This window comes from Gavialis gangeticus, unplaced genomic scaffold, assembly GCF_001723915.1.
Source record: "Gavialis gangeticus isolate Ggan-Ray unplaced genomic scaffold, GavGan_comp1, whole genome shotgun sequence".
NCBI classification, from domain to species: Eukaryota; Metazoa; Chordata; order Crocodylia; family Gavialidae; genus Gavialis; species Gavialis gangeticus.
Window position 1 is genome coordinate 23,392,071 of NW_017729009.1, and position 25,299 is coordinate 23,417,369.

General features: G+C 42.5%; 1 protein-coding gene across 4 annotated transcripts in view; it reads left to right on the forward strand.

Annotated features, from left to right (window-relative positions):
* NFATC2 (nuclear factor of activated T-cells 2) overlaps positions 1 to 25,299 on the forward strand; it is a 135,544-nt gene that overhangs the window by 30,738 nt on the left and 79,507 nt on the right. For all 4 annotated transcript variants that reach the window (XM_019510234.1, XM_019510233.1, XM_019510232.1 and 1 more), the window contains exons 4-5: positions 13,105 to 13,307; positions 15,520 to 15,692. In XM_019510234.1, coding sequence (XP_019365779.1) covers positions 13,105 to 13,307; positions 15,520 to 15,692 — 376 coding nt within the window. The remainder of the gene's footprint in view (positions 1 to 13,104; positions 13,308 to 15,519; positions 15,693 to 25,299) is intronic.

Below are 25,299 nucleotides of genomic sequence, written 5' to 3' on the forward strand. Positions count from 1 at the left end.
TGAAAGGGTATATTAGTCCATTTGTTATTACAGTTAGTTTCACGGAGTATTATTTATTGCTAGCGAGTGTCCCACACAGTTTCCCCATGCAGCAGAATGAACGAAATGACGGGATGTTGGAGGCAAAGGAGAAATGGAATTAAAGACAAATCAGGGTCAGTGCAGGAAAACCTACTTGAAGCCTGAGAATGGCTTTTATCAAGGAACTGAGAATAGGGCATGTTAGTATAAGAATCACAATCAGACAACACTGAAGAAGAGAAGTGCAGGCTCACCCGGTAGTATATGCTTTCTTCAGTAGTAGTGGGGGAAGGAATCTATTGGATGACAGTGAGGGAAGAACCACTGGGAGAAATTATATATGGATGCGATGGATCCATCATCTCTTAAAATCTTCGAGTTGAGTCCAGGTAAATATTTGTAAAACACACTCTGGCTCAAATAGAAGTTATGGGCTTGATGCAGAAATTGCTGGATGAATTTATTTGTCCTCGGTTATCCTGGAGGTCAGGCTAGGTGATCAATGTGACCCCTTCTGCCCTGCAAGTCTAGGAATCGATGGGCAAGTCTACACGTGCAGGTGATTTGCCTGAACAAATTCCAGCATAGTTTGTGTTGGAGCTTATTGCTCCTGGGTGCTGTGCTTGAATGTGCACCCAGGACTGCAGCACGTTGAGCCAGGTCAGAGCAGCCCCAGCCGGCGGGAGGCCTGGGGGGTCAGCCTGCCAGCCCGGGGCTGCTCTGCCCCAGCTGAACGTGCTGTGGAGGGGCTGGCTGGGGCACAAGGATGCTACAGTGCGGAGCTAGCCAGAAGGTAGCCCCCGCACTGAAGCATCCTCGTGCCCCAGCCAGCTCCATCAGCATCTACATGTGCGTTGCAGTGTAGTAAATAATGCCACCATAGGATTGTACTTGTATTGACTATCCTACGGCAGTGTTTATTAGCTTATTGCAGCCTAATAAGGCTGCACATGTAAATGCTGAGACTTTACTGTGTAGCTGATTGGTCAAGTCTGTAGTAAATGTCTCATGTAGACATGCCCTATCTGCCTTGGAGTCTTTCTGCAGATTCTGAGAGTTTTACCAACAATACAGGAAGTATTACCGCACCCCTGTGAGGAAGGCGAATACCATTATCCCATCTTACAGGTGAGGAACCAGAGACTAAAGGTCAGAGGACTAAAGGTATTTAGTCTTTGAAGGCCTAAAGCTGGAGAAGGGTACGTAGTAGGATTTTCACAAGTTTCCAGGTATCTAACTCTAGAGATGAGAAGATGAGTCAAAACTTTGTCAAGTCATTTAAGCCAAAAATAAGTATCACCTGTAACTGGGACCTTAATTTTAGTGGGAAGCTGAGAAGAAGGCAGTGGGAAGAGACCCACCTGATTATATCGAATAACCTCCTTGATAGGGCATTTGCCTGGTGCATATAAGAGCCAGGTTCAAGTCTCTGCTCTGAATTAGGAGTTGTCCAGTGGGTATAAATAGGGCTTGTCTACATGGGGAAACTAGCGTTTAGTAAGTTAGAACATGAATTTATAGGGCTGTAGCACACCACACAAACTCTCCGCGTGCATGCTAACAGAGTCCTTCGGTAACAAAGCTCAGTCCACTTTGAAAGCAGAGTAAACCACCTCCCATTTACCAAGCACTGAATGCCCTATGCAGTCTGGGTAGCATGCTGTACATTTACACCCGTTGCACAAACTTCCCTGCATAGCCAAGCTCCCAGTCTCTTAATGCAATTAGTGATCATGATAATTGAGTTAAGTATAATACAATTAAGTCAGAGATCTGCCAGATTCAGAGAGAGAGATTGAACCTGGGTCTCCCATATCCCACCTTGGTGGCCAGACTGCCTTTGGTTCTTCTGAAGTGGACCTTAAGGGAGAAGATCTCATGTGCCTTTTGGTCATCAGTTCTGAAAGGACCTTGGCTTTTCATTTGAAAACAATATTGAAACACAGATCTCCCTGCCCCCACGCCCCATAACCCCCAAATGTGTTGGCTTCCCAGCTGCATGACTCAGATTCGATATGAAAATGAAACTGTTGGGAGTTGGGTATTCGATGGGATTCGAAAGCTCGACATCCTTAGATACAACCAGATTTTTAAAGGTATTTCAGCAAGTGACTTGCCCAAGTTCACATAAATACTGCTGGAATAAAGGGTTGAATCACTGGAGTCCTAGGTAAGAGCACTGACCAGTGCTGGGCTATCGAAAAGGAGCATAGATATACAGTGAGAAGTCCTGTAGAACAGGATTTATAAAAATGACTCAAAGTTGCTAAATGGAATCAAATCAGCCTTCACCTCTTGTTTTCATATCTTGATATGATCAAGAACACCAGTAGAGGGTAATGGAGGTAAAGATCCTGTTCAGCTCCCCCTATTATTAATCAGCTTAGCATAACATTTCACTGCACGTTTTTCCCCAAGAAGCCTCTTTTTTTTTCTTTTTTTTAAATAACTGCTCCTAAAATCCTTTGTCACCCCCAGTACATGAATTAATCTGAATTCTTTCAAAGAATTAAACTGAACTGATGTGCGTATAACAAAACTGAGTGGCTCTGAGAGAATATTTGCAACCTATATCCTTCGTCACCTCATTTCAGCTCTTGTTTTCACTCGTTCTTTGTTCCACATCTGAATTGCTGGGCAGAGGCTCTAGGTACTGTGAAAACAATTTGTAAACCAAATCATGCCCATTGGATGTGGGATATCTGAAGCCTCATTGCAGCTCTGCCTGTGAGGATGACTGAAATGAAGAATGGAAAGGAAGTTGGTAGTGAGGTGTTAATGAGAAACTGAAAATTTGCTCATTCTTTCTTTCTTTCTGTACTCAAGAGAGACAGTTCCCATGCTCTGCTCTTTATTGCTGGGAAGCTAATAACTGATGCATAGTGATATCATGACAAGCCAGATATGTCCCTGAAATCAATGATATTGCAACAGATCTTATAGGCTCGATCCTATTCCAAGGATTGAGCACCTAAGTGAGATCCTATATCACATTGTTCAAGTACAAGACAAGCTATTAAACTCTTCTACTTGTACAGTACAGTGTTGTCTAGCTTTCAGTCTAAATCACAGAAATACAGTGAGGAGAAGGAGGACCCACTGACTCTTTTGTTTTCATTAACATGTTTTCTAAGATTTGAGCAGAGTAGAATAAGATTGCATTGGGGCATCTAAGTCTATGTAGGAGCCTAGTAAGTGGAGTAGGATTTAGCCCATTGTGTTTTACTGGAGACTAATAGGGCTGTGTGAAGCTTTTTCAGAGCTCAAATACTGGAAAGAAGTACTGATCCTGAGCAGTACATAGCGCTCCGTGGCATCTCCTATACCTTCGTATAACAAATAGTAATACCACATATGCTGTATTTTAATAGGACCTTTCAACAGATGTGTTCAGTGTATCCTGAAAATGTTAATTATAGGACTCAATATTTTCTCAGTTTTATAGAAAGAGGGAAACTGAGGCACAGAGAGATGAAAGGACTTGGCCTCAGGATTACAAGTAAATTTATTATTGCCAAGGAGCCAGCCAAAGAACCCTAGATCTGGCTCTCAATTGCTTTTTTTACATTGCCTCCTCTTCAGATCTCCTGCCGAATCAGATACTGTCTGTCTTTAGAAAACAGAAATCCCATTTAAACGCTGGGACCTGATTTCCATTTACGCTATGAAGCATGAGAGTAAATGAGATTCAGGCCCTTGGAATTTTAACAGAGTTTTTACAGAAATGTCCCCAAAATAAGAAACATTCAAAATTGAACATCATAAAAAATTACCATTTAGCAGAATCAGATGTTCAGATGATCATCTTTTGAGGCCTACTGGGGCTGCTTCAGTAAGTAGTAAAAAGAACAGGGGAAATATTTCTGGCTTGTGTTCTCTTGCAGTGTCTCAGCTACATTGCATTGAACAAAAACATGTGACAAGTTTCCCTTTTATTGCTCGTTGTCAAGTTTAACTAAAACAGGCAGGCCGGCTGCTATATGATACAGTGTCTGGAAGAGGCCTCTTGTGTTTATTGACAGCTATTGATATCCCAGTCACGCTGGGACAATAGAATGAGGTTTTCAGTTTTCTTTGGAGCGTTTATGAAGAACGCCTTGCGGAAATCCTTGTAATCACCGCAGCGTAAGAGAACCAGTGGTGAGCAGGTGATTTAACAGCAAGTGTGAAGTTCCTCCACCCATGTGAAAAATTAAATGTTAGCGGCAAGCAGGATGTACTGAAGTAAGCACATCTTCATCTGGTCTCCTCCGTCCTGCCTTAGAGTGTGAAGCTATGTGAAAAGTAGTTTTCTGGACAATAAAGACTCTAAATGGGAAAGGAGCTCGGTGTCAAAAACTTTGAGAGCCTGTCGGTGGTTCTCAACCTTTTAGACTCAAGGCATCTCTCATCAGACTCAAGGCATCCCCTCCATAGCTTTTCTTTTTTTTTTTTTAATTAAGTGGCACCCCTGCTAATTTATTTTGGTGCTTCCCTTCTTGAAGAGGTGTTGGGCACTAGGGACAGGAGAGTGGCGGGGCAGGAAGAACTGGAGCCAGTGCTTGCCTCCTCCCACCTGCTTATCTCCTCACACTTCAGCACCCTTCAGAGGATCTCCTTGCAGCCTGGTTGAGAATCAGGGGCTTAACTCAACAATCCCTTGAGGTTTCTGAAGGGATGAGAGGATTTTAGCAGGCATGCAGGCCCTGTTTGAATGGGTGGGAGCTACAAGCTGCAATCCTTTGCCACTCCTTGTAAGCCTAGGAGAGAACTTTTAAGTGTTTTCTTATCTTCTTGAATGCAGCAGGAAAAGGGAAGCAGTAGGAGGAAATGATTTCTCACACAGCTTTGTATTTGCTTCTAATTAAATGTTGCCAACAGAGTCCTGTTTTCCCATTTTTTGCTAAAGGCTGATAAATGTCTATCTGAATCACCACTGCATTATTCTCAAAGCTGACCACACACACACACATGCATAAACATCCCATTCAGAGGAAAGCTAAAATGACTTCCACAGGGAGATGGCAAGTAATACGCAGCAGTTAATAGACCAAATCTTGCGTTGTGAACCGACTGAAACGAGCAAGACGGCTCATGAGTTTCATGCAAATAACATCTCTAGGACCAGTGAATTCATTCCCTTGTTTTATATTTTCCTCCTGGCAGTGGCTTGTGTTGTCTAGACAGGAAAATATGTGTGATCAACTTTAAAGATGCAGTTTTACACCCCCCCCTTTCCCCACACGGGACAAAGACCTGCAAGTCCTGAGCAGCAAAAGCTTTAATAGGATGAATGGGAAACAAATTATTCCCTTCCATTCTCTAATGTGACCTGCATTTGTCTTGCAGGGCTCTAAATCCAGTCATAAGATTGGCAGGTGCATTCATTTTCTTCAAGTAATGTCCATCACATTACATGCACATGCATATGGCACCTACGTGTGAACCTTTCTGCTGTGCAACTGCCCAAAACAGAAGCCTACTGAAAATTTGGCCCTGAAAACCTACAAATTAAAAAGAAAAAAAAAGCCATAATATCTTCATTCATAAGTAGTACGGGCCAAGATGTGATATCACTCAACTTCATCCTTAGAATACTAGATCCATTTAGAATTCTTCCAGTATTGGACTGTCTATAGGACTGGGAGCCAGGAAGTCTGGATTTTCTCTTTCCACCTCTGTTACTAAATCACCGTGTGATCATAGGCAAATCTCTTAACCCGGCTGCCATGTTTACCTTAAAAAAAGAGAGAGATTACTTATCATCCTACTTCAGATTGTCTGAAGAAGCAAGGCTCTAATACAGATATGTGGTATTATTTAATCCTGTTACACAGTGGGCATGTCTACAAATGCACTTAAATTTGCAGTAGCCAATTTAACTGCACTTTAAAGCATCATGTGCTATAATGCCAATGTGCAGTAAAATAGGCTACTGCACATTAAGTGTCACTTAAAAACTGTGCATTTGTTACTGCATATTAAGGGAACCTAATGTGCATTTGTTTAGTATCTCATCGGAGGGCACTTTTACACGTGCTCCGGGGCAGGGGAGGGGGCGCTTTAATTAGAGCGGCTCTCCGAATCTCATGTATCAGCATTCCCGCGCTTAAAAATGGTGGTGGGGCACTTGAACTAAAGTTTATTCAACGAGCTTTAGTTCAGGTACCCTGCTGCCATTTTTAAGCATGGGAATGCTGATACACAAGATGCAGGAGGCTGATGGAGTAATTACCATGCTTCAACAGATTCAGTTAATTGAGTGTACTCCAACACACTAAAATTCCGGCCCATCAGAGCAGCCTCCATGCTCATGTATAGGTGCCTGGAGGTACTCAATTTAATGTGCATTAGGAAAAGCACTTTAATGCACATGTAGGTGTACCTGGTGAATGTTATAAGTGCACCTTACATTTTAAAAATCAAGCTACACTTCGTATCTACATAGAAAATTAGGGTTGGAAGGGAGCTCAGGAGGTCATCTAGTCCAACCCCCTGCTCAAAGCAGGACCAGCCCCAATTAGATCATCCGAGCCAAGGATTTCTCTAGCTTGGTGTTAAAAATGTCCAGGGATGGAGATTCCACCACCTCTCTGGGTAACTTGTTCCAGCACTTTACTATCCTCATAGTGAGAAAGTTCTTCCTAATAGCTAACCTAAACTTCCCCTGCTGCAACTTGAGACCATTGCTCTTTGTTCTGTCATCTGCCACCACTGAGAACAGCCCAGCTCCATCCGCTTTGGAACCGCGATTCAGGTTGAAGGCTGCTTTTAAATCCCCTCTCTGTCTTCTCTTCTCTAGGCTAAATAAACTCAGTTCCCTCCGCCTCTCCTCATAAGTCATGTACTCCAAGCCCCTAATCATTTTTGTTGCCCTCTGCTGGACTTTCTCCAATTTGTGCAGATCCTTTCGGTAGTGGGAGGCCCAAAAGTGGACACAGTACTCCAAATGTGGCCTCACCAGTGTTGAATAGAGGGGAATGCTGACTTCCTTCTATCTGCTGGCAACACACCTACCAGTGCAGCCCCGTATGCTGTTAGCCTTCTTGGCAACAAGGGCACACTGCTGACTTCTACAGAGCTTATTGTCCACTGTAACCCCCAGGTCCTTTTCTGCAGAGCTGCTGCCCAGCAAGTCAGCCTCAAGCCTGTGTCCAGTGCATGGGGTTGTACCATCCTAAGTGCAAGACTTTGCACTTGTCCTTACTGGACCTCATGAGATTTCGTTTGGTCCAATCCTATGATTTGTCTAGGTCTCTCTGAATCCTAACCCTGCTCTCCAGCATATCTGTTACTCCCCACAACTTGGTGTGATCTGCAGACTTGCTGAGGGTGCACTCTATGCCATCTTCCAAGTCATTGATGAAGATATTTAATAAAACTGACCACAGGACTGACCCTTGGGGCACTCCATTTAATACCAGCTGCTAACTAGACATTGAGCCTGATGATCCAACCAGTTTCCTATCCACCTTATAGTCCATTTATCCAACCTATATTTCCTTAGCTTGACTGCAAGAATGCTGTGAGAGACGATCAAAAGCCTTGCTAAAGTCAAGGTGTGCCACATCCACAGAGCCACTCATCTCATCATAGAAGGCAATCATGTTGGTCAGGCATAACTTGCCCTTGGGGAATTCATGCTGACTGTTCCTAATCACCTTCTTCTCCAAGTGCTTAGAAATGGATTCCTTGAGGATCTCCTCCATGGTTGTTCCATCAACTGAGATGAGGCTGACTGATCTGTAGTTCCCTCCTTTTTCCTTTCTTAAATGTGGGCACTATATTTCCTCTTTTCTAATTGTCCGGGACCTCTCCCAATCACTATGAGTTTTCAAAGATGATGACCAATGGCTCTGCAATCACATCAACCAACAGTCTCAGCACCCTCGGGTGCATCCTGTCTGGCCCCATGGACTTGTATATGTCCAACTTTTCTAAATAGTCCCTAACCTGTTCTTTTGCCATGGTTACATGTGTGTGTGTATAAACACACATGAAGATCTTTCTTCCCTGGATTTTTGATGATTAGTTAAGCATGCAGTTTTCAGATACAGTAACTAAGTGATGTTAAACTGTTTGCTCTTTGCAGTCTGAATGATACCTAGCACTTGGGCTCACTCTGTAATAAATTAAAGGTGAGCATGGCATTTCAACCCCTGTGCAGCTGGAGCATATTGGGGTATAGGATTTTGGTTCAGCCAGTTACGGGGATGGAAGGGGTGGGGGTGGGGGGCAGTTCAGATCTAGATGTATATTTGAATTTCAAATTTCCTCCAAAAAGTTTTGGGTATTTGGGTCTGAGGCCTTGGCTTGCAACCATTTTAAAGATATACTGGTGCACATTTTTGGAACCTCATAGACAACATTTATGCATACTTGCATGCCTAAGTTGTAGTCACCGTTACTTCAGTTGTCCTTGAAGTCATGCTGACTGCACAGCCAAATAACAAATTGGACTTTTATCATACGTCTGCACAACAGTGATGTTTGCACATGCAGATGCATCTAGGTTCCTTGTATGTAAAATTGTATAAGAGCCATTCTGAACATCTAACACTTGTGTGTGCACATACCATTTAAAGCCAGTATCGATAAACAGATGTGATGCTGAATGAATGAATGATCCTCGTTTATGGAGAGGTAAGTCAATGATTTTAATCGCACCACAAATTTCCATCTTGTTTATAAAACCCAATTGCTGCAGTAAACCAAACAAGAAAAGTCTCCTTGTTTGCTGAATGATGTTATTTGTTTATCTGCCAAAGTGCCTTGCATTTCTCCAGGTCACAGACCAGCCCATGTCTGGCTGTGTTAATATTATAAGAATTATGCAAAAGTAAAGCTCTTTTTTTCTTTCTTTTTTTCACCTTTCAACTGAAAGAAGTAGGATCTTAAGCTCCCAAAATAGAGTATGGAAAGGTACACATCATGTCTGGCTTCTCTTTCCCCTTGTGGCAAATATGACTCAAAGGAGTTGGTTTTTCTCCAGCCCAATCTGTATACAGTTTGGTGGAGTTTTATTGTGAATAGCTCACCTTTATAATACACAAAAATAGTCCCTGCTGGACCTTTCTATTCATAAATCATTCCCTGTTTTGACAGTCATTCTACAAAAATCCAGATAATTTTTACATTTTGTGTTTCTTTGAAAGAAGAGTGGAAAAGAAGCTGGGGCAATTGCTTGGCCTTGGGAAATGAACTGGTGGCCTCTTTCAGATGAAACACCAATTTAGCCTGAATGGTGAGTGCAGCATTTTGCCCTGTTTTTGGACAGCTGAAGCATAGTGTACAGTTAACCATAAAGGAGACTCTGTGGTCTTCCTCCGAGCTAAATAAGCAACATGGACTTGCTAGTAAGGTTGATGATTTGTGCCTTAGGCAATCGATTGCTCCTAGGGAGGGGAAAATTGTTCCCACTAAACTTTTTGGTGAAATGGTCTGAGGTCATCATGTTTTTCCATGTTTCTTTCAGTGATTCCCTTCCCCATTCTCTGTGTTACCATGAGAGCAGAAGAGATCCAATTCCTTCATTGTACACAAACACCAACTAGCTGGCTGCACAGTGCAGCTTGATATGCATTTTATAACACTGCTTTGATTTTACAGTGGGATAATCAAATGCCCATAAAGTACCAAATAGTCTTCCGACTTTCTTAATCTAACCAATTAGATTACTGATGTAAACTACATTCTGTGTAGTAGCTGTCCTTTACACGTGTGGGTAATATGTTACTACCCAACATTATTGGTACGTTACCTAATACACATCTACACTGCAAATGTTAAGTCATCATTAACTAAATATTCCGTGGATACCTTTCTGATTATTTTCACTAGGAAACTCCAGCCACAGCTCAGGTTGCACCTTATCTTGGAAATTTATTCTGTATGTGATTATAACTTGTATTTTAAATTATTTTAAGAACATTCTACATTAAATACACTGTGCACATAGCTGTGCACAACCATTTATGCTATGTCTGTCTTTCATTTCTCTTTCTGTTTAATTGCATTTGCTAGTTTGAGCCCCTTCTTATGCAATAGTCGTGGATTTGCTCAGTAGAACTTCATTTGCTACAAATCTTATAATATGATTTACTGGTTGATTTGCTGCTTCCTGGTCTTCTATCTATATTCTAGGATTTATTCTGACCAGATAGAAAGGAGAAACTTGAATGCTGCTTTGTTGTCACTACAGTAACTGTTTCATTCCCTTGTATCTACTAGAGATCTTATTTGGCCTTCTGTGCTGTTTGGCCCTAATGAACCATGGAGTCTACATGGAAATTTCAGTGTATCATTCTTATTAATAAATATACTGAGAGCGCGTAAGAAGTTCTTTCATCTTCTTCTGTCCTTCTTTACAATATGGTGCTTTTTCCTATAATAGATTTGCTTAACAGGACAAAAACCCCTCAGACTTTGACTATAAAACATTTAAGATGAAGTTCAGTATGACCCTCCAAGGAATTAGTTGGCTGAATACGCGCAGACAGATGGGGAGTGATCCATAAACTCGCGTCTGTTCCATGTAGATCTGTAGCACAGTCAGTTTAATCTGTCCTTTCCATCCTCTCTCTCTCTCTCTCTCCCCATACATTCCTAAAGCTCTTAAGTACAGCCATCATATTTTTCAGTTTCCTGGCAAAGCACCTTTTTTTGCATGCCATCCCTCTGACTTGAAGCATTATTCTGTTCCTTCACATCGCTCTCCAGACCTACTATTTGTAAAAACTTCCCTTTGCTGATATCCCTGTTAACCATGTTTCCAAGCCACCCTCCATCTGAACTGGTGTCTTATGTATTGCACTGACATTGTCAGGGCTTGATTCAGTAACTCTCACTTAAGTCGTTACTCCCTGGGACTTTAGTCCCATTGAAGGTAATGAAACTTTTCAGTGAGCAAAGGCTTCTTTATTGGACCCTTGGGTTGTAAAGTCTTTGGGGCATAGACACTGTATTTATATGCTCTGCAAATATATGCTATGTGAAGAATAATGGATCAGAGGACTGTGAGTGTTGCTTTACATTTACCATCTTGAAGGAAGATTGCCAGCAATGCATTGATGCTGCATGTGGTCTCTTTCCAGGGTGGGGGGAATTAATCCTTCTATGCAAAGATACCTCCTGCTGACTGGTGAAAAGAAGAAAAAAGATTTTGGCCATGAATACTACTAGCTTAATGTTTCTTTTCTCTGATCTTCCAGTACTGTTTGCTTTGTATGGCTTCATCAAGGTTTTGTACGCGGACAGAGTAATTGAAAACAAATTTAGCATGTCTCAGACCATAAAGTTCCCTTTCAGCTAGATCACTGGCTATGCGGTAGATAGATGTCTGTTTTTAATTTTCAGTTATGTGAGAAATTTAGAATGGTTTGCTTCGTAATTTTGAATGTTAATAGAGAAAGAGATATTTCCTGGTCCCTGGCCTAAAGAGAAATTCTAGCTCTATTTTGCTTCTCCCTTAGTAAATACTCTTCAAAAACCTGTCGTCATTTATTATTATATTATTTAATTTGTCTTACCATAGTGCCTAGGAGCTCCACTCCTGAAAAGGGTTCCCTTTGTGCTTGGAGCTGTACAAACACTGAACAAAAAGCGTCATCTTGCCCTCGGAGCTTGCAATCTAAGTTTAAGAAAAGGTGCGGTAGATTGATACATTTGGGAGAATAAGAGGATGCCATGAGACCATATTATTTAGTCAGCATGATGGATGATGGTCTGAGCATACCTGCAGCCTATCAGTTGTCAGGATAATTATTTGTGAGCCAGAAAAGAAGTTTTTGAGGGGCGTAACATGTTTTGCAAATGGTAATGGGGAGGTCCTCCCAAGTGTGAGAATCAGCATGGAAGAAGGCAGGAAGATGTACAACTGACAATATAACAAGTGGATGAGTACAAGTCAGTACCTCTGTAGTGAATGAGAGATGACATCTGGCTAGAGAAAGGCTGCATGGGGCCTTGAACATGAAGATAAATAGCTTCTATCTGATGTGGTAGAGAAAGGGGAGCCAGTGGAGAAATCAAAATGTGAGCGAAGAAGTCAAAGTGACAGAGTGACGGATAATAATGGTAGGTTTGCAGTAGTATTCTGGATAGATGAGAGCAGGGCAAGACTGTATTTGTCGAGGTTGGAAAAAGGATGTTGTAGTAATCACTAATTCCTGATGTGTTTACTATTAGTATGACTTAGAAAACTAAGGGCTTGCTTCTTCTCTCAAAAACACATGTGCATTTACGAGGTGCTTCCTGTTTGGAAAATAAATCTTCATTTTTTACTATAGTTACACTAGGAGTCATAAGCTGAGTCACAGCAGAAGCATCGTAATGGATGTTAGGTTAGAAATAAATTAGATGTGAGTTTACAAGCTGATATGGCAGCTTAGAGGGCCAATATATAAGCCTGATCCAAAGCCTATGTAAATCAGTGGGTGTTTTCTATTCATTTCAATAAACTGTAGAATGGACCAACGCACAGACATGGCATCAGAAGTTGTAAAAGCATCTCCTCTTTCTGGCTGGGGTGCAACCAGAAGAAAGTATATACATATATATTTTTTCTATTCTTTTGGTATTTCCGGCCTAATTTAAAGCAGGAAGTAGTGTCGGAGACTACAGGTGCAGAAGTCAGAGTTTGACAAGGTTTTGGAACTGTTTTTTGATTAATGACATTAAACCTTTGAACCTTATTTTGAAGTTCCTGACTGCAAATGAAGTGAACAAGCTTCTGCTTATCCTGGCTTGGTGGATTTATTAATCCATTTGGGGAACAAAAATCATTTAAGACAACAGAAGTCTATATTTGGCACTTTGCCTTTCTGGATGAACTAAAGCATTTAGTCTTTTTTTTTAGGAATAGGTTAGAGTAAGGAGGCTTTAGGAATTTAGGGTGGTGTACAAATATTATTAGTACATTTTTGTTAGTTATGTTCCATGTATTGTAAGGACTCCAGATGGCACTGCTAGGGAGTGTGTAGCCTTTTGAAGAGTTGGAATATGACTGCTTTTAGTATTATGCATTTGTTATGTTATCTTTTTATTGCTTGTATACTGATGATATTGCAGACACAGTTTGTAATAATAGATTATATTTCTTGCTAGCTTCATGGTTACATGGAGAACAAGCCCCTGGGTCTCCAGATCTTCATTGGGACAGCAGATGAACGGATACTTAAACCTCATGCTTTCTATCAAGTCCATCGCATTACCGGGAAAACGGTCACCACTACCAGCTATGAGAAAATCATTGGCAACACCAAAGTTCTTGAGATCCCTTTGGAGCCCAAAAACAACATGAAAGCAACGTAAGTATTCTTAGCAGTGTTAAGGCAGGTTGCATGGAAAATTCCCCCTTTTTTTTTTTTTTTTTGGAAAAAATGTATCTATTTTTTGCTCTGGGAAGAGTTTTTAGATTTTCAGGTATAAAATGGAATTGATGCCATTTTAAGACTTCCTTTACAACATCAGGGAGGCATAAATGTATTTGTGTATATGCGACTTGAGTCCTGAGTCATTGCTATAGAGCAGTGATTCTGAACCAGGATGTCACAGCACCCTGAGGTGTGGAAGGATCCTTTAAGGGTGTTGTGGTGTGCCACACAGTATTAGCACTGGCAAGTGTTCAGATACCCACGCGATTCACAATATAAACTTAGAGATAGCAAATAGAAATCTATATTTTCAAAAAAATATTCCAACCTATTGTGGTCTTTCTGAGTTCTTTGCAACAGAAGAATTGCTCTATTATTTTTCTGTAGTCAAACTCCACCCCACCCCACCCTAATCCCCCCTGAATATAAGCTTAGAGCTGGCATTTTCATAGGTGCACCTTGAGTCTAATAAGGGTTGTATTGAGTCTAAAAAGGTTGAGAACCACTGCACTAGAGAGAAGGGACCATGGAAACCCTATAGGAATTAACTGTGCTATGAAATGGAAAAGATGTACATCACTTTGGCAAGTTGGGGAGGGTCATGCACTATGTTGAACAGGTTAGAAGCCACAAACTTTAACATTTCATCTTGACATGTGGTGATAACTTGGCTCAAGCAAGCCAAAATCTCTTTCTTTCAAGGGTAGCTTTTAGAATCCAGAGTCTTGTTAACATTTCTTAAGGAGGTAGTGCTAATACTAACCACCTCTAGCTTCCATAAAGCACTTTTCGAGAGTAGATAGTAAACCTCTTTGCAAATGGGTTTGATATCGCCATACCTAGATCCAGAAGATGATGCAGGTAGATAAAAGTGACTTGCCAAGCTCACTCTGCAGGCCAGTGGCAGAGGACCCAAACATCCCAAATCTCCCAAGTCCCAGTCCACTGCTCTACCTGCTGGGTCATTAGATGTCTCATATGTGCAACATGCAAATGAAGGTAGAGAAGAATATGCCTGGTTACATCTTCTCAATAGTTTTCAGTTGTTTCCTCCAGTCTGATCAAGTCAGATGGATTAAAAGTGCACAGATTTCATTTTGAATATTATCCAAACAGCAGTGGGATGGTTTTTATTTACAGGAAAGAAATGCCCACTTTTTAAGCAGATACTGGTAAAGTTTGCAGTGGCTCTTTTTTAAAAAAACAAGAAAACTCTGAACCTCATCAAAGTCCACACGATTCTTTGCATGTTGTTTTCCAAAGCAGATGCTTCATGGCTCCTATCTTTTTCCAAGTAAATAAATACTGGTCCACATCCCCAGCTTGAAGCAACCTGGAATGAAAAAACACATGAATGATACATGACCCAAGAATAATAAACCACTCTGCAAGTACAGCAGCAAAACAGAGGTTTTGTAGGAAACATTTCAGGGGGATGTTAACTCCAATAGTACCTGCATTTACAACTGGGATTAAAATACCATGTAAGGGCTTTTTAATAATGGTGCTTACTGCAGTATTTCTTGAGGGTCGCAAGTACTTTGCAAATGTTAACTGGCCAGTCATCACAGCAGCTGTAAAGTAAGTGTAATCACTTGGTTACCTAGGGCTGCATTTGTCTTGTTCACACAATGAGCCATTGTCAAAGCTGGAATTAGAGTCCTGATGCTCAGCCCTAGATTCGGAAAATGAAAGCAGGAGTATATTTGCTCCCCTAGTTTGGAGTTTGTTTTATGCTTGTACACATTTTTAGGAAACGTTCATACCTTTGTGGGCCTAATTGATAGGCTCCATGTACAATCTGCCTACGTAATGACAGTGACCATGCTTTATACAGTACCTGAGTGTTACGGTTGCAGGCACAGCTGACTAATTAGGTGTGTAACGAGTTTTATGGAAATACAGTAACTGACATTCTCCTTGCAGTTCCAGTCACAGATCAGGTGCAGGACTGACTACCCATGTTGCCATTTTAACTGACACCCCAATCCAAAATGAAAATTAAATACTCAGGGCTCCTCTTAATTAGGCCTAATTGCTGATGCAGAATGACTTACCCTTCTCGCCCTTCATCCATTTCCAACCCCTATGAAAACAAGAAACATTAAAACAAGCATGCACAACAAGGCTTCCCTTTCTTTGCCAGCATTGACTGTGCGGGGATTTTGAAGCTGAGGAACGCCGACATCGAATTGCGGAAGGGAGAGACGGACATTGGCAGGAAGAACACCCGGGTGCGGCTCGTCTTCCGTGTGCACATCCCCGAAGCCAGCGGAAGAATTGTGTCCTTGCAAGCGGCGTCTAATCCCATTGAATGCTGTAAGTCTCTCACTTGATTCTCTTATGCTTCTGCCCCACATTTATGTTCCCATCCTCGCAATCCAAATTAAAGCAGAGCAGTGGTTCTCAACCAAGGTGCCACGGCAGTGACTACCAGAGTACTTCACAAAAATTAATTAAGCCCCACTGTGCCATTTTGAGGTAGGTGCCGATAGGGGTGTTATGGTTCGGGTGTAACCATTATCCCTCATCTAAGACAGTTGTAGGAAACTGTTGAGCTTCTTCAAGGCACCAGCCAGAATAATGGCCTCTGCCCTAAACGTAGGGACATGTCACCACTTAAAGCAGAGGCACAACTGGGTAGAGGAGTTTTGCTGGCCATTGTTTTGTGGAAGTTTGTGTGTCTGTGAAAAGGAGCAAAGAAGGTGCCAGAGGGAACCCAGGGCACATCCTGAAAAAGCACTGGACTCATGCCCCGGAGATAAGCTTGGAGAAAGCTTTTGGGACTGAGAACTGACTGAGAGGGGCTTGAAGTTATGAGCAAAAATAGTCTCCTACTTGGTACCTACTTTGTTCAGGGAAACAGGATTTTTTGTACGTTCTGTATAAACAAGATTGCATTTGGGAAGGACCCGACTCCCTCAATTTCTCCTTCTAAAAAAAACAACCCATAGCAGCTAGAATTTGGCTAACTCGTGGGGTCAGAAAGGGGTTACAGTATGATATTCACTTTACCCAGGGGTAAAAGGAGCACTCAGGAGTTCAGTGACTTGCCCCAGGGTCACACAGTGAGTCAGCGGCTGAGCGTGGAACCGAACATAATTACTCCGTCTCCATGTGTCCTTCTGGAAGAGTAAATGCTTACTTCGGAAAAAAGACCAGCCTGAATTTTCTAAAAGTCATTGCACACTATCAACATGACTGCAGGACTAAATTGTGTGACTGGCTATTTGTGTGCACTATTGTTTAGCTTGCACGTCTACTTTGTCTGTGCAATTAGAGTTGTCACAATTGGTGCACATATGGTGCTTTGAAAATGGTAGCCTGTTTAACTTGGCTAACTGTTTATTCTGGTGACGTGATAATGTTTTGCAAGTGGTGGATACATGCAAGCACAAGGCAGAAAGAGGTTGATTTTAGGTGACTTATTGTTAGGCATACTGGAATTAAATCCAACAAATGAAACATTTCAAATTGAAGAGCAGAAAATAAGGTTCTATTGGAGAAGTGTGTTGTGTGAAAAGGGGAGAGGAAGTTGGGATACTGGATGAGGTACTGGTGCATTTGATGGAGCTATCCTGTCTTCACTGGCTTTGTGCCACTTTTGAGGCTCCTGCCAAAAACATAAGCTTCACCCTTCTACACCCATTTTTAGGCTTCATATGTACAGTGAGAGCAGGTGGACTGGGCTGCTTTTTCTGTGACAGCCATGAGAATGGCATGGAGCCAATGTAGGCACATCCTACAGGAGTGGACCTGCCGATCTGGAGTAACAAGTCTTTTCTGTTTCTAATGTATTTTATTTTTAATGAGCAGTATTTACAAATTTTAGTGCCAACTGCTTATCACAGCCTAGTTCTGGGAAACCCAGCAGCAGCAACACAGGTTAAATTACGCCTCATATGATAAGCCTGCCTTGTTGTCTCATGGACACCAGAAATGTCATTTTTTCCCCCCTAACCGTGACTGATAAATTCACGTTGCACAGCCAACCTCGCCAGATCATCATTCCTGCTGTTGCAGGAAAGGGCAGTTGGGGGTCACAGCCGCATCCCATCCCTCTTCCATCTCCTGTATGCATATGTTTTCACAGGTCTGCTATTTATTTTTTCCTTTACCCCTTGGGCATCCTTGTCCATGACAAAGCCTCCTGTAAGATCTATCCTATCCAGCAGCAGTTTATATTGTCCCTTAGGGGAGCATCACTAAGTAGCTGCTGTAAGTCAACTGGTCAGTGGTCACTCGTGCTGCCAAATGTGGCTCCCCAGAGATTGTTGTTGCTACAAACACAACACTACACGTTGCCTTAGCAGAAGCTGCCCTTGGTTAGGAACTCCCCTTGGTGTCAGCAGATCATTAACTGCAGTGAAGAGAGAACTGCAAAGTATCCACTTTTCATGGGACAGTCTGATTCTGCATCGTTGCTGTAAGAGTTGGCCTTCTGTGCTTTTAGGGGTGGTTTCTGGAGCTCAAAAAATCATCTGGAACAAGTTCATCCCAAGGCAGGTATGCAGGATGAAGGAAAGAGGGACCGCTGTGTGCTGTATGAAATGGTCAAGTCTGTCTCCCAAAGGAGCTTTTATCCTGCTATGTCTGCACGTTCGGCAGCTAGAGGTTCTTTTGGCTGCTAGTTTGGTTCTCAAGTTGATGATGAAGTAAAGGCAAGGTTCGTTGGGTAAACGTGGTATCTTTTGTTAGACCAACTAAATAGACTATTTGGTTGGTCTAATAAAAGTATCACATTTACCCAACGAACTGTCTGCCTGATGAAGGTAAGGCACTTTAAACCACTCCTGTAACTGTAGCAACAGGTTAATATTTGCTCAGGGTGCAAGCCCATTCCCTTGTGGGCTTGGCATTGGTGGGCATTTTAGACAGGCTAGAAAAAGTCCTCCCCTTGCACTGGGGGAAACATCCAACAAAGGCTGTACTACCTCTCTGTGGAGGTCATAGCCAGCAGACCCCACAGTACGGCCTTCAGCTGGTCTTGTCCCTAAATGGCATACCTCATGCTGTTACCTGCAATCGTGTGTGCACGATTCTAAGGGTCAAAGATGCCGCAGGTTAGCTTGACATCCTACTGGTTATCTCTGTATTGCATGTGTAGTTATGAAAGGACCGTGCACAAATTAGTCTAGTGTTTAAAATTACCCACATCCGTATGTGCCTTGTTGAATCAGGCCTTCGCTGTACAGTACGTCGCAAATGTTGCATGCACACAGGGATCTCTTACTCCAGACAGGCACAGCTCTGCGCTGGGACGACACAAAGCCAATTACTCCAGTGGTCTGTAAGGTACACAGTTGGCAATGTGCCAGCTATCTCAGAGGGTTTCTAGAGGTGTCTTGGACAAGTAAATGCAATTATTGTGTTTCTTGACACAATCACTCTGGACCTTGTTGCTATTAAGGGTTACAGCTTGGGACAGTGGTTTTACCCTTCCTGCTCCACTCATTCGTTAGAAGCGATTTGGCCTTCGGTTCTGAAAATCTGAACCCTAATTTCTTTGAAGCCAAAATGTAGTGCGCTGTCAGGGCATCTCTGGATCCAGAGCTACTGTCAGATGTGGCTAAACTGCAGCATTGATAATGGCTTATTCCTCTAATCTTACTTCTCTCCACTTTTTGGCTCCTTCTAAATGACCCATGAGTAGATTTTGATCTTTCTGGATTTGTCTAGTATTGAAGAATTGATCAAATGATTCTACGAAGCTACTCTGGCCTGTTCACTCCCACTGCCCCTTTCACTGCCTGCTGAGGCTTATTTTTGGCCTTATGCTTGGCATGTGTTTGGATATCAGAGTCACGTTGTAGTGTTTCTGCTCCTTGCTTGAAACTTATGCAAAGGAGGAAAGGGAAAGCTATTGGAGAGCTTTCAAAGTAGCCACTTTGTGCACTTATGGTGCTGACACATTTGCATTTTGCTTTCCTCCAAGATTCTTGCAAACAAAAAGAAAAACCTTCTCAGATGAGCATTCATGGGAAATGAATGTGAGCGTTGTGAATGCTGTTCAGGCTGTCACAGTTTTTATTCTAATGCCTTCTTGTTAATCCTTGTTTGAAGCATCTCACGGATCTTGCATTATACAATGCACGTGTACTGCCATTAAGCTGTTGTTATAAACTCTTTACATTGTAAAAGGTGGCAGTTGGCCAAAGAGAAGAAAGAGAGATTCCGAAACCTGGTCTTATAAAAGATATTCCAAGGTGGTTTAAAAAAAAAAAATCTTTCAGTAAAGTACAGACTGTCCATCTGAGGAATTTAGATGGTTTCTATTATTGACGGAGTATTTTGTTCCACTAAATTGGGTCAAATATCTTGTTTCCTTTTAATCAATTTCCCTGGAAGTTTCCGTTATATTTCTCTTCTTCTAGTAGATTTTTCCCATAAAATTAGACGTTTTGAGTTGATGATATGTGACACATTAATCACTGTGAAGGAAAGAGCTAGTCATTTTAAAGAATGTTGTCGTCTTGGCATATCACTTATTGCTTTTCCTCAGCCGTGAATCCGAACTGATCAGACTACAATGGAAGGCTAAAGAGGAATTAGCTTGTCGCGATTTAAAAGCAGTTATGAATGATCTGGTGACAGCTGGAAGATTACCCAGCTTGCCCTTTAAGCAGTATGAGTACAAAGAAGACTGCCAATTTTGTCACTTAAATTTGAGGAAAAAGCTTAACATTTTTTGCATTTTGCTTTGATTCTAAGAATGGTTTTCTAACCCAAATTTTAAAGGTGGGGGTTTTTTTGTGGGGTTTTTGCTCAGAAAATACTAGGATATTTTCTAAAAGGGAAATTTTGAAATTTCATTCCAATGAAGATCAATGTTTGCCTCTCACTGGGCATGTGCATTAATGTGCTGTAATTACTGCTCATGAAGTTTAGTACCTGTAATAACAGGAACGGGTACTAACTTAATGCGTGATAATCAGTAGCACTGGCACATGGCTTTTAAGTGACGCTGATGCGCAGTAAACTAATTCTACTGCGCGTTAGGGCATTTGCATGGCTTTCACTGTGACGCGCTAGCGCTCAGTAGAATTACTCTGTTGTGCTTTTAGCATTTCATGTAGACGCATCCACTGTGAAACCACCATTTTCTGTAAATGTAGGCAATGATTGTTCTCGAGTGACACCAGAATGGCTGATGTCAGTTGAATTTGGGTTTGAAAAACACAGGATAAAGTAGATTGGCCGTTTGCAGGCTAGAAGTGCTGTTGTGAAAGTAAAATTCAATTTACTCTTTGCCATCACAATGCTGCTGTTAAGGAAACAAACAGCCCATGCATTACACATGCCATGAGCTTCTGCCCAAAGTTTACTCCCAGGAGATCTCTTCCATGAAGGATTAAAGGGAAATGCTGTGCCTACCCACAGAGGCGGTCTGCAGAGAAGTGAACTGAGGCCATGGTTTTCCTGTCATTAATCACGTGCTGGGTTGGTGAGCTGGCTGCGCTCTGTAGAAAGTATCACACTCCTCTGACTTCATGGCCATTAATGCTAGTTACCCTGTCTTCCCAAGGGTATCCTTTAAGAAAATAATGTATGAAGGAGAGGACTTGAGCAAACCCTCTATTTTTTTGTGCGTTATTTCTGTTCAAAAGGGTGCTTTACAAAGTATTGCCTGAATTTCTTTGGCAACAGTTGTATTCAAAACCCACCGCACTCTCAAATGTGAGGCTGACTAGCCCTTCCCAGGTGGTTCTAACAGATGATTTAACCTGGCTATTGTCTAGCAGTGTGGGACTCCATGCATACTCAGTTTTGCCAACCACAGAGTTGGTGGGAGGACGTTAAGCCTCCAAGAATGTGGGTTTTTTGTTTTTCTTTGTTTGTTTGTTTGTTTGGTTGGGGTTTTTGGCTCGCGTTTCAGTCAGTACAGTGCATGTAAATCACATTTGCAAGCCTTTCTGTGTAACCCTGAGAGGTGGAAGCTTACGTCTTTAATTTTTTTCGATGAAGTGTGATCTTGCATAATTCCTCCACTTCTCAGGTATCCCATCCTTCGTGCTGAAATTGTCTCCCAACCCTCATTTCTTCCCCCGTCTGGGTCTTACAATACAGAGTTGCTTGCAGACGTTAAAAAAAAAAATTAAAAAATAGAGCTTTACATTAAACTCAGCGTACTCCCGTACCAAGCCCAGTGAAAGCCCAGAAGACGCATCGCATAGTTGGACCTAGCTCACTCAGCATTTGTATAGATCAGGCGCTTTGGTGGAGGGTTTTTTTGGCACTTTTATCTAATAGCTGATTGAATCAGATTGAGATTAAAAGTGCCAAAAAGCCCCACTGAAGCACCAGATCTATATAGATGCTGAGGACCTGGGTCCATGTAACAAACTGCTGCTTCTGCTAAAGCACGATTTTTGGTTTGGTCTCATTTTCTTTTAACGTCTGCAAGCAGCCCCAATCTTTGTATGCCTTTTCCTGCAGCCTTTGCAGTGCTGCTGTGACTGGGATTGGTCTCCTAAGAGATGTCTGTGTGTTGAATAAGTATTGGCTTCAGGAGCTCTGCTACTATCAGCCTTGCCTGAGGCAAGCAGCTTGTGATAAATAAATCTCTCTCTTTTTTCCTGTGGTTTATTTTGGCTCATCCACACTTCACTCTGTTCTGCCACCCCCAGCCTGCGTCTCAGTTGAGACTCCCATTGCTCCTAGTTTTTACTTTGGCTCTGATTTTTATGGGATGAAATCCTCAGTTAGCTAGTCCCGCTTGCTTTCTTCACATCTGGCACCGTTAGATGGAATGAACCAAGGAAACTTGGGAACACGGCCACTTGAATGGAGCATCGAATCAGGGCCTACTTGGAAGGGGGAGACAGGGCTGGTGGTAGGTGCTGGAGAAGGATGGTAGTTTAGGGGACCCCTGAAGTGTAGCTGAGTGCAGGGCTGTAATGCGGATGCAAGCTCTGAGTCACCTAACTTTTTTTTAAGTGTCTAGGTTTCTTCTCTGAGCTCGACAGGAATGAGTAACTTTAAAGAAGCTGCTCCCAGTGCTCCCTAGTTGCTTTAGCCTGCCAGGGGACTCTCCTCTGCCTTCCTCCCAGAAGACTGCTTGACCACAGAGAGGCCAGATTTTGTCTCCTGTGCTGAGCTTCTGTTCAAACCAGGTTGCTTCCTTTTATTATCCTCCCTCCAGCCCTGCCACTGGTTGCAGGACTAAAAGACTGCACACTAACCTGCACAACTGCGCAGTAGCACTGACAAATGGCTTTTTTGTGAAGCTGACTGAGCAGTAGCCCAAGACTACTGTACAGTAGCGTGGTGTCTCGCTTTCTGCCATGTGACTATTGCACAGTAGTCTTGGGCTACCGTGCAGTAGCATCTCGTGTAGATGTAGCCACAGTGCTTTAAATAACTTGTGTACTCTGAAAAGTGCAGGGAGGCTCAGAGGACCCCCCACCAAACACTGCACTTCTGTCATATTTAAGAGCGCTGTAACTTTATTGTGCTATAAAAAGTGCTCTAAATTACAGCACGGTAAAACGTGCATGAAGCACTTCTGTACGCACCCCAACTCACTGAGCCACATGCCCTCTAGAGTGTACAGTTTACTCCTGTCTATGCATCTTCTGCTCTTGGTTGCTCAGTAAGCAAGCTTTAAGACAAATGCTGTAGAGGGGTATGTATCATGCCCAGCCTGTAGCTTGGGCCAAATCATTTTGCTGGGAAACAGAAAGTGCACAAGTTTGAATCTGGGTAAAAAAGACGTAGACCTCCAGATTTCCTGCTTCTCTGACCACAGGGCTAAAAGGAGGGAAATGGCTTCAGCTTCACCATCTTACTTCCAGTAGGTTCATGGGCAAAGCAAAAGAGAATCTCCAGACTCCGCATAAGTGCCAAAAACGATAGTTATTTTTCATAAAACAAAATTGGACTTATCCCACTAACTCTGTCCCTGGCCACTGTGCATGTGTGCAAAACTTTATGCATGTTGCTCCCTCTTTATGCTTTCAGGTAAAGAGGGGAAAAACCAAGACTTCTGATTTGAAAGAATCTCACCTTTGTTGGGCAATCAAAATGCAATCTAGAATCAGGTTGGAACATACTTCAAGTAATGTGATTCCTGATAGCAGGTCAACCAAAGCCATCATGATCTTTGCAGGAGTTAGATTACAGCCATATAAATGAGCCCAGCTCAGCACTCTGGGAGCTGTTCTTTGGACTCTTTACCCAGACATTTTTTATGGGTGAACCACTTTGGAATTATCAGCTGGACTAAAACAAGCCCCACAGATTCAGGCACTGAGATACTATGGTGAGAAAGGAGCTACAAAAAACAATATAGATCAGAATTAAGGTTCCCTAAATCTATAGCCTTGGGGTCAGTTTGCAGGGAACTTGGGCCCAAATGCTAGCACGCTTATCATTGTGAGCAGTTCCAAAGGATGCAAGAACATCTGACTGAAGCAATGAAGCTATATTTATTTATCTGTAGTATTTATATAAGTTTATTTACACTGCATAGCATTGCTGTTCCTCGGGTGTTGGTCGGATCGGTGCTATTCCATGGCAAGTCCACAAGCCTGTTTCTCCCCAGCAGGCAGATCAGGTTTAGTGCCTTTCTTTAGCTTACCTCTCTCCTGTCTGCCTCGCATCTTCTTGCTTGCCCCCTTTGCATGCACAGCGCGAGAATACCCAGGCTGTTACTCTCAATGAAGTTTACTTGCAGGCAAGACAGGGCAATGGTTGGAAGTCTTCCAAGCTGATGAAAAGAAACATGACAGCTCAGCAAGACTAGAGCTGCTTATCCAAAGAACAGTGTTAAAGGAGAAAAGTTGAAGGAAAGAGGTGAAAGACTTTGGGGTGGGTGACAACAGAGGAATCAGTGATGATCTAAATGAATGGCTTATAGGGAGTAATTTGAGGTTCATCTACTTAGAATCCCACCCTGCTTTCCAGGCAGCCAACACCACTGTTCCCTTGGGGCATGATCGATGCAAGGTCAGTTCTCTTAAATACTAACCCACTCATTAGTTCATGCTCCTTCATACAAAGAACCACCAGCTTTTCTACTGGTAGTTCACAAGGACTAAACAAGGTGTGACAGGCTCTGGTAGCGAGTGGGGGTGGCAAGAGAGGAGGCAAAGTGCCTGGAGTTTGTAAATGTTTACAGTGGTCAGTCCCAACCCTAATACCTACATACTACAAGTGCAGCCTTAATCCTCTTAGCACTGCTAGACACCCCCGCAAAACCTTCACCAGGTACCCTCCCACAGAACACGTGCCAGCTGCTGTAGCTGGTATGTGTGAGAGATGCTATAAAGCTGTTATTTAGTTAGTCTATGAAGCTAAGTCCAGACAGTAAAGAAGCCTGAGGCTGAATCGATTCAGTCTTCTCAGGTTAGTCTAAGCTGAGTAAATTGAACTGAAAAGCAAGTGAACAGACATTCACTTTTGTTACTGGAAATGCAGCCACATACCTGCAGTGGCCAAGGCCAGAAGCTGGGGTGGGGGGTGGGCTAGAGCATGCCTTTCTGCTGGGCTGGAGCAAGCAGGTTGGGCCAAGGCTAGCCCGCTTACCCTGTAAGGGGGGGAGTTGCAGGATAGGTGCAAAGCATTCTGGGATGCTGGGGGACTAATTAACTTGAATCTGAAGAGGATCTGAGACAGAAGTTCAATAAACTGATTTAACCTAAATAAGTTAGGTCTGTTACTATATCCATCCAGGCTTATCTTAAACTGGTTTCAGCCATTTTGAAACTGGTTTATGTGTACTGAACTTCTGTTCTGTTACAAATTTGAACTGGTTTCTGATCACTAATATCGGTTTATGTGTAATTTCTGTCTCTATCCTAAAAGGGGGAAAATCTGCCCTGCCTTCTGTGTGTGCAAGGAGAACAGAAAGGTGTGGGACAGACCACTGAAGGCAATCCTTCCCCAGTGGTACCTATTTAGTAGACCTGTGTGAAGCGGCTAGTAT